Source organism: Nymphaea colorata, chromosome 8, assembly GCF_008831285.2.
Source record: "Nymphaea colorata isolate Beijing-Zhang1983 chromosome 8, ASM883128v2, whole genome shotgun sequence".
NCBI lineage: Eukaryota > Viridiplantae > Streptophyta > Magnoliopsida > Nymphaeales > Nymphaeaceae > Nymphaea > Nymphaea colorata.
Genome location: NC_045145.1, coordinates 7,125,302 through 7,135,342, shown reverse-complemented (window position 1 = coordinate 7,135,342; position 10,041 = coordinate 7,125,302). Strand labels below are relative to the sequence as shown.

Genomic DNA, 10,041 nt, shown 5'->3' with positions numbered 1-10,041 from the left:
ACAAAATCATAGACCATATAGAATCATATTTTACAACTTGTCTAAGTTTGACTGGAAACAAAAGTTTCCGAGATACAGTAGTCTCTCTCTCTCTCTCTCTCTCTCTCTCTTGGATAAGTTCAAGTTTTAAAGAAGCATTTCTGCTAATCCTTCCATTCAAGAGGATGGGAACTTTGAAAGATGGCGTTTGGTGAGGTGGCAGAATTGAAGCCAAGAAAAACTGTAGTAGTATAAAGACCAACCAAAAGGGCATCAAGCTCTAAATCCAATCTATGCAGTGGAGATGTTCCGTTCATTAACGAGAAAAGGTAGAGAGTGAAGGAGCATTGCATTGGCTTTTAACAAATGAAGCGGAATACAGTAGTAATTTTCACAAAGTGACATCACTATACACGTTCATGCTTACATAAATAACAAGGCCAGACCCATCAGCCTCTTCAGGCACATCTATTTTCCATACCCAAATGACCCTTCCTTAAACAATTGGTCAACTATAAACTGATCATATTTACAAAGGTAAGTTCATTCTGTAAACAGTATAACTGTACAGGGTGCTTTAATGTTCTGATCTATTTCAGCAGTCTGTAGGTGACAGCTTATCTTCCATTTCAGGATTTGGACAACTTCATGTCTTCCTTTGAATTCCACAGCAAGATATCAAGAGTAGGGCCGCACTAACCCAAAATTACAGAGGGACTTTGATTTGAAGAGATTTCCAAAGAGAAACCTGGTCCCAGATTCTTGGGGAGGAGATGAAGAATAAGCTGAGCTATCTTTCACCTTCAGTATGGTTTGTCCAATTAGTAACCTAACAGCATCGATTCTCTTTGAGTCAACAGGGAGCCCGGATGCATCACACACATAGAAGGTGTTGATTGCATTGCCACCTTTTGTTGTCACTTCTGCTCTAGTGACAGATAAGCTGTTTTCGCGGAAGATCCGTGTGACATCGGACAGCAGACCAACTCTGTCATTGGTGCATAACTCGAGCTTAAGTCCCTGAAAGTCAAGAGGGCCTTTCAGAAGAGAAAATAGCAAAAGTAACAAATGGAACCACTAGGGCAATTAGTGCAACACTTGGTGAAGTGATCCCTCAACTTCAATACAACAGGAGGAAAGAAAAAAGGAAAACGCAAAGGAGAGGAAGAAATAAGACCTGAGAAATATTGTTCAATTCGCATCAGATCCTAGTATGAATCCTCCATACCATGTAATCAAATCGTAGGCATTTAGAAAAAACCCCATTGATGTGATTAACTTGATTTTTAATAAGGAAATCTACTTTGAAAAAGCGTCCCCTAAAGATTGACTGATGGAGCAATGTCGACTTGGTCCAAGTCCAGGACATAAATTTTTCAATAAAACCACCAAACTGCACACGCACACACATGCAAGGTGGTAAAAGCTTATTTGTTATGGATCCAACTACCAAATGATCAACTACTCGCAGTCCTTGCTGATAATGCAAAAATGGACCAAGGTGTAACAAAAATAGGAACAAACTATAACTGCAAAAGGGGAACAAATAATTGAAAATCACAAATTAAGAAATTCACAGTTTAACTTGACAGATATCCTTTGTCACCATGATTCACTGCACGCCTTCAAAATTTATCTAAACAAAAATTTAGGTCTCTTAAGTAATTTAAATTAATCTAAGCATGAAAAACATCTAGGACCACCAATAGATGAAATGTTCTCAAAGATATTGAGGATCTGAAAGGGTCAGACTTCCCAACACCATAGAAACTGAAGATTAATGATAGTCATAGGCCACAAAGGTAAGGATTCTAAGAACCTGGGAATGCTAGGAGTGGTACTGTGATTTCCCAATTATAAGGTTAAAATTGAACTAGCAGGTCAGTTAACCAGAAATATTATGCTAATCACATGCTCCACTATCAATAATATTTGATAATACCACTATAAGAAAAGGTAGTCAAGAGCCAGCATAAGTGCTGAGATACATTTGACATAATCAGACCTCTGAAACTCTTCTCTCTATGGCTGCTTCTAGGCATTGAATCACACGGCGTCTCTCAGCTTCAGAATTCACGGGAGACCCATCTATATGACGAATGTAGTATTCCTAAACCAAAAGAAAAAGAGAGGAAGAATTAGAAGAAGGGAATAACAAACATTTTTATATATTCCATGTGCTTGCTAATCATATGCTCATCTTGCCTAAGACTGAAAATCAATACAAAAAAAAAAAAATCATATTGTTTGGACAAAGAAGATAAGTTTTATAACCTAAAAGACCGAGGGTCTGACCAATTAATATAACCCTACAAAATCTCAACTACAACTTGAAAAATGCCAAATTTATGGATTCATAAACTTTTCGGTTATGAGGATCGCATCCATGTGGCTGATTTTCAAAGAAAAATGAGTAAAATATGTAAAAACTAGTTATGGCTGGTTTGTCCAGTCAAAAAATTGTACGCACACACACACACACACACAAAGACATACACATAATAAAGAACCTAATATTTCAAATCAATCTCATATATCGAACAATGGAAAAAAAAATATTATACACCCCCGGAATATTCTGGCAGCGCATACTTGATAAGCTTCCGGTCTTTCTGCATCAACATTGGCATGAAAAACCACATATTGCATGTCTGTCAATGTGCACACTGTGTCGAAAAGAAGCTTTGGTCGATCCTTGCAGCGAATTGTAACCACCGAATAGTCCTTATCAGTGCAATCCGTAACAGTTACTTGAGGCCTTAGTTGGTCATCTGAGCTCGCTCTTTCACCTCTTTCATAGTCTCTGTCAGCAAACATCATCTGATGAAGCCTCCTCTCTGTGTGGGTATGGCCCAATGAGACGGCTGTGCTAGCTCCCCTGCTTTTGTGGTTACCTTTTAGTACATTGCGCAGAAGCTCTTTGACCTTAGAAAGCCTTTGTGGGTCTGTAATAGGCAAATTGGTTGCTTGATCAGTTACATGCATCACAGCTGCAGCTCTTGAGTTATGGGTCCAGACCTCTGCATTAACCACATTGCATTTGAGGTTGGCAAGCACAGCACAAATTTCTGAAAGCAGACCAGGCCTATCAGTGCCTGTTAACTCAATCGATGTGTACTCGCTTGATGGTTGGATACCAATTGACCTTCTAATGGCAGCAGTGACAGATGAATCTGCTCCGAGATACTGCACAGTTTAATGTATACTATTTTAGATAGAAAAGTAGAGTCAGCTCTCTTTTTCTTATTTTGTCCTTTTTTGAAGATCTAGAATATGGATATGTACCCAAGTTAGCTGGGCTATGACACTATCAATCTGATTCCCCTTCTTGGAAGACATGAAACTAGCAGAAACCAACATTTTTACATGCTCTGGTCTACTCGGATGGGATTTCACAACACATCTTTCCACATGCTCGAATCAATTTTACTAAACTAAGATGAATCACTGGCATAACAGAAAGAAAAACAACCTAGTATCTCAACTACTAGAAGCTCATCAAGGTTCTGCTACATAGGATTTGTTCAGTCATTAGTAAACCTGTAGAACTTCCATTGTAAAAACACAGCCAAGAGAAAACAAGAAGCTACCCGAAGAAAAGATGATTCTTCGAATTCTAAAGCACTAGGGGAACACCAAAAAGGTTGAAAAAAAATGCAATGAGATACCTGCAGGCTATTATCCATGAAATTACCTAATAAAGGCTAACAAGTAGCAGATCAATCTGGGAAACCGATGCTCAGTAGCACCAAAACTTGCAAAGAGTGGCACAGAATATACTCAAAGCAGAAAATATGGAATTCAGAGTTAGGATTGAGACGAATAACACCTTCCGGATGCAATCCAAAACGTTCTCATCTTTGACCTTCTTTCGCTCCCGATCAGTCACATTAAAAACTTCAAAAAGTGAAAAAATCATCAGGACTAGAATACTCAAGTAAATCGGCACATTTAAGCCACATCTCAAGTAGTCACTATACCCTTAAAAAATCAGAGGATACAGCAAAAAAGGAGTCAAATACAGTTATGTACTGCTGGAAAATCAAGATATCCAACAGAAAAAGGCCAGAAGTGATAAGATTTGGCTGGTGCCACTTAATATCTTCTTTAAATACGGATTTTATTTGATTTTGAATGACTACCAAAAAATACACAGAAATTAAATTTGGTGGATATTGTGGGCTAAACAAGGTTTTTTATTTGATTTTCAGTAACAGAAACGAAAATGGAAAGAATAGAAGATTGTCTTTTTTTTTTTTTGAATAAACAATTTTCTTCCTCAACTTAATAAATGATGAAAAGTGAAAACCAAGACCAAATTATTAATTTCCGCGTATAGCGTCTGTAATTATATAAGCAACAGACTTACCATCCATGAACCAGCTTCCATCTGAAGAAATATAGGCCTTCGTTATAACAAGATTTAAATCAGTGAGGACTTGTACAACTTCGAGCAGTATTCCATGCTTGTTTGCACTATCAACCTACACCACAAATTAAAAAGAAAAAAAGGAGCATAAAAATGTAGTTTTCAGAAGAATAAGTTTCAACAAAAAATTAATTGAAGTTAATTCGCACCCTGATAACCGTCGCGCTCTCGCATGACTCGTTGTCAATCACCACCCTAACGCAAGGAGGAGGAGGGACAGAACAAAAAGGTGGTTAGCGTCTAGCGGTTTCCCGGTTGTCGGTAAACCAGAAACAGGGGAAAGGTCGTTTTATGTTCTGATTCTGGTTCTTTTACCTTGGTGGATTCATTCTCCTGACGAACTTCTCGTACTCGTCCTCCATGTTCCAAGAAACGTCCATGTGCGCCTCTGAGTCCACCGATTGGTGGGTAGCAACTTATCGTTAGCAAAACGTGAAAAAACAAATGGAGAAACACTGATTTCCCGGCTTCCTGCCGGAGCATCCCTACATACCAATTACCGAAATTAATAAAAGAAGAGAAGGAAGAACACCTACCCATTTGAGATGAGAGAGAGGAACCCTGAGTCTCTCTCTCTCTGCTCTTCTTTCCCCCTCTCTTCGTCTCACGACGTTCGAATTTTCTAGGCTCCCTTGTTGCAGCGTGAACCTCCCTCCCTCTCCCTCTCTCTCTCTCTCTCTCTCTCTCTAGAATAAGGGGGAGGCGGTTGGAGGTAGGGAGTACGGTTCACTCAAACTCCAACTGTAATACACCTTCTCCCTCTCTCTCTCTATCCCTAACACTTATTTTCTCGACCTTCCTCTACTGGCGATTCTCATCCACTTTGCTGCATCTCTGTATCTCCAGAAAACGGCCTCTCTCTTTGAAAGGCCAGGCTTTCTATCTCTAGGAAGCAGAGACCAAGAACATGTAGGACCAAGCGTCGGATACGGCGGACTTCCTATTCCTGAGAGTCGATATGCGACCTACTCCGTGGGCTTGACCCCTCCCCCTCTCTCTCTCTCTCTCTCTCTCTCTGCCACGCCTAACTCTCTGGAACGCTTAAAATTGTGATTCGTGTGCCCCCAGTGTTTTTTTCCTTCCACCTTCTCTTTCCTTTTTTTTCTTACATTATGTTTTTAAAAATTTAGGCACGTTTTACTTTTTCATATTCTTAACATTAATAGCCAATTTGAAAAAAATTGACCATTTTAACTTTTAAAAGTAAAATAAACCCTATACCTAATATGCCAACACATATAGATTTCCCTTAAATAGCTTTCAGGTGTGCATAAGAGAAAACATACACTTAAAGTAAGTTAAATATATATTAATACTATTTAGTATGGTCAAAGAGGCTAATGCAAACTACTAAAGTGGAAAGTTCTATTTACTAAAGCCATATCTTAATCTTTCTATCACATGATGAAGGTTTTATTTTTGTTAATCTTATAAAACTTATTCCTGTTTTTAACTTATATTAAAAAGTAAGGTTCACTTTTTTTTTTTTAATGTTTATGGAAATATGAGAGTAAAAATAGGTAATATTAATGGGTGCCAGTGTCTTTTGGAAAAGACCAAGAGCCAAAGTGTCCTAAGTTTGAATGGCTTGAGATTCTTAGCTATTTGGTCCCCCTTGCTGGCAGTGTCAGGTCTCATATAGTAAATGCTACCATTTTCGTTAAATGTTTCTTAAATTGGCTAAAGAAAGGTTCCATGAAATTAAAAATCTTGTCAAAAGATGTTCTATGGGACTTGGGTATGCCTTCAATTACTGCGGCAGCCTGATGGAATTTGTCGCTCAATCACCAAGAACAAAAGAATTAGAATCACTGTTAACTTCAAAAGTTTGCATCTTAATGAATCTTCTACAAGAAACAATGTGCTTTCTTTGAACAAGAATGAAAATGGTTCACCAGTTTTAGTTAAGAAGACGACAAGAGATTACCAATCTTTACTAGCAAAACTTTCACTAAGCAAATCTAGATAACGTATGTGGCTAAAACTTTGAAACTTTTATTGGAAGAGAAAGAGTTAAAAAGGTTCCAAGTATAAAACTTGCCTTGGGTTGTTTTAACATTTGGGGCTTTCTAGTTGCCTTCTTGGCCAGGAGCTTTTGGCAAGAAACTTCGAATACGTTTCTATAGTAGGTGCTTTAACAACATCATATTGTTGTTTCAAGAAATATGATACAATTATGTCCAACATTTGATTCCTTGGGTTTGAAAGCAATAACTATGGTGGAACCAAAAAAAATTGTTCTTTTTAGATCATGTTTTTTAAGGATGTGTATTGCAAAAACACAATAATGTTTCTTCGGATCAGATGTCCTCTTGAGAATGTAAAATTACATGATAAAATTTCTATTTTTTTTTTAAACCCCAAAATTTCATTCAAAAAATGGATGAAACTATCAATTATTTAGTTTTTAAAATAACTTTCAAGTTTTTTTTTTTTTCAATTATGTTTACATTTTAAAAAGTTATATATACAAAAATCCTGTTAACTTGTTGAATCAGCCGATTTCAACTCAAGTTGATATATATCTAAGGAAGAGAATAAATAAAGATATTTGCAACTGGAAAAATATTTTCTACCCTACTTTCAATTAGCTCTTACTAGGAACTTGGTCGACTTTCAAATCTCTTATGTTAGAGTGTCTCCCAATAACCTACTTTAGCTAAAGGAGAAGAAACAAAAATTCACTATCACTATCATTGATAATTGTCATCTACCCATGTGCTCTCTATAGGCTTTCTTTCAAACTCCATGTTCTAGGTAAGATTTTCTAATGACTTCTTTATAAACATAAAGTTACTTTTGCAATCAGCCAATAAAAGAGCTACAATAGCACATCTGCGAAAACTAAACCCAAGGTCAATCCAAAATTATATGGTCTACCCTTCTCAACTTGGTTTATTTGAGTATGCTGCCCTTCGGTTAAAAGAAATTCTAATCAAAGAGTCAGTTGGACAAAAAAAATATACAATAGGTCATAAACTATTTGTAGTTTATATATATACATATATATCTTAGATTTTGCCACGCTATTGTGAGAAAGTTAGTGAGTTTGACTCCTTACATGCAAATGTAATATATAATTTATGAAACAAAAGCCACTTCAAACAAAATTGAATTGTTTATTTTTTAGTGGCATTCACAACAACTTATGATACAAAAGAACAATTTTCAGATATACAGCGTTTCTTTTTTATATTTTGTCAACAAAATTAGGATTTAATTTAATAAAATAAAATAAATATGTTGCTTTGGGTCTTTTGCATTTCAAATATTATGTACACTGTAGAAAGTTTAACTAAAATAAAGAGGCTGGAGAAACTACAAATTCAAAAACTAATAGCTTGCTATTATGAACTATAAAAAAAGTTTAGCTAAAATGGATATGATGGAGCAACAATAAATTCAGAAGCTTTCAAACAGTTTACTTGAATCTTCTCCCTTCATTCATGTCCAAAGTTTTTTAAGGGAAATTTAGATGCTTTACCACAGTAGCTACATTATTTATTTTATTTTTTAAAAGTCAAATGGTCAAGTTTTTCTCAAATTGACAATAAATTTTAATAATATGAAAAAAGTCAGGTGCCTAAATTTTCTAAAAGAAAGAAAAGAGAAAAAATGAAAAATGTGGTGAGGGGAGACAATTTGGGGCACATAAATGATAATTGGGCACAAGCATGTTTTTGGAAGAGTTAGATAGTGAAAATATGTAATATTAATGGGTGTGAGTGTCTTGAGAGAAAGATCGTGACACCAAGGATGGTAGCTTGCATGACTTGATCTTCAAGCTCAGATTCTTAGCTATTTTGATCTGCTTCAGTGGGTGGTGCTTGATCTGTATAATAAACACTACACGGTTGTTAAAGGTTTCTTAAATTACAAAAAAAAAAGGACTATGTTAATAATTGGCAGCAAAAGTTGGGTATACCTCCAATTGGCATAAGAGAATGTAGTAGCCTAATGGAGTTTTTTCTTTTCTTTTTTTAATTACGCCACCAAGAAAAAAAAACTTCTTCAGCCTCACAAATTTATATCTTAATGAATTTTCATAAGAAATAATGTGCTTTCCTTGGTCATACTCATGAAAAAGTGAACATAGTTCTCACTTATAGTCATCACTTTACTTGAAATCACTAGCAATAATATCTATGTGTTGTGAATAAATATTTGCAATTTTTATGGGAATAAGAAAGGAAGATAGGTTTCAAGTATAAAACCTCACTTAACATTTGAGATTTTGTAGTTGCCTCCTTGGCCAACTTTCAGGAAGAAGAACAATATGCACTTTGAACATATTTTGTAATGTCATTAAGAAGATTTGGTTGTTGTTGTTTTAGGGAAATAAAATATTATTTTGCCTAACATTTGATTTGTTGGATTTGACTGCAACAATGTGGAAATTTTTTAGATCATATGTTTTGAGAATATGTGTTTTTATAAATAACAGTTTTCTTATAAAATGTCCTTTTAAAAATGTAAAAATTATAAGGTGAAAGTACTAATTTTTTGTAAACCAAACAACTTCCACACTTGGTCCTCATTTGAGTAGGAACTCGTGAAAGTGAAGTCCCATCAATTAGTTTCAACATGTCTTATCACTTAAAAAGTGGTACTATAACAATCAATTTATCCAATTATCAAATTTGAATAGAATAAGTGGCAAATCAACCCATCAACTTGCGTGATAAGGAGCACCAAGCAACATAAGCTATTCATTCTTTATTTTTTTAATATTTTTCAAGCTTTTCTGATCTTTTCAGTTATCCTTTACATTTTTTTAAACACATATAAACAATATATAATAATTTATCACCAGTCAAGTTAGCTTGGTGAATCAACAAATTCCAACCAAAGTTGATATATCTGAGAACAAAAATGGATAAGGGCATTATGGACAAAGTCAACTTGCCTAGTACAAATTCTACTATACTTTTAGTGAACACTTCATGAACTTTCAAACCTATTGTGTTAGCATTTTCTGTTAACTTTACCAAAAAGGAGAAAAACAAAAGCTTACTATCATTGTCATTGATTATTACCATTTTGTCTTGTTTTCTCCATTGACATTCAAACTCCATGTGTTGTACAAAATTTCTCCTGACTATATATATATATATATAATAAATTAACTTATTTTTGAAAAACATTAAAAAAAGATTTTTGGACTTAGACATGTCACTATATGCGGAGTTTTGTATTTGTCTAAGTAAAATGATTGTTGAATTCATAGCGGACTTGTTGGCTATAGCTAAGCCACTTCTCTAGATAAATGTCAATGTAAAACTCCTTGACAGGATGATGATGAAAATATGTAATTTTTCAGCTACATGTTTTGATTGCTTTTTACTTGTGTATAAGTATCTTGGATCACATATTAGAATTAACAAATTTCTTGCAAAATGTAGATGTTTAATCACTAGATAGTCTCAACCATTTTCTCATACACTCTAGTGAAATTTTCTTGATATAACATTAACAATGCATTGATTTTTTGTTGGAATGCCCACAAAAGTTGTTAAATTATCTAAAAAAACGTTATATATCAAATACGAATCTTAAATTCAAAATCTTATAACAAATGCAACAAAGTTAACTAAATGTGTGTACTCTATCCTAAATTTATATATCACAAAGAC

The 10,041-nt window shown here is 34.9% G+C and overlaps 1 protein-coding gene across 1 annotated transcript; it reads right to left on the bottom strand.

The window, feature by feature from the left end:
- Positions 1–309: 309 nt before the first annotated feature.
- Positions 310–5,418, bottom strand: LOC116258820 (ACT domain-containing protein ACR4). Its single transcript, XM_031636232.2, has 8 exons — positions 4,945–5,418; positions 4,724–4,796; positions 4,558–4,603; positions 4,349–4,463; positions 3,809–3,876; positions 2,572–3,165; positions 1,985–2,089; positions 310–999 (listed from the first exon to the last, which is right to left on the bottom strand). The coding sequence occupies exons 1-8, from the start codon at positions 4,946–4,948 to the stop codon at positions 658–660; spliced, it is 1,347 nt and encodes a 448-aa protein (XP_031492092.1). The 5' UTR covers positions 4,949–5,418; the 3' UTR covers positions 310–657.
- Positions 5,419–10,041: the final 4,623 nt, after the last annotated feature.

Bases quoted from the DNA above. Each gene is read 5' to 3' on its own strand.
- LOC116258820 (XM_031636232.2), bottom strand. The intron at 4,464-4,557 runs GTGCGAATTAAC...TTTGTGGTGTAG, and splicing joins AGAGCGCGACGGTTATCAGG to GTTGATAGTGCAAACAAGCA. The intron at 2,090-2,571 runs GTATGCGCTGCC...CTTTTGGTTTAG, and splicing joins AAAGACCGGAAGCTTATCAA to GAATACTACATTCGTCATAT.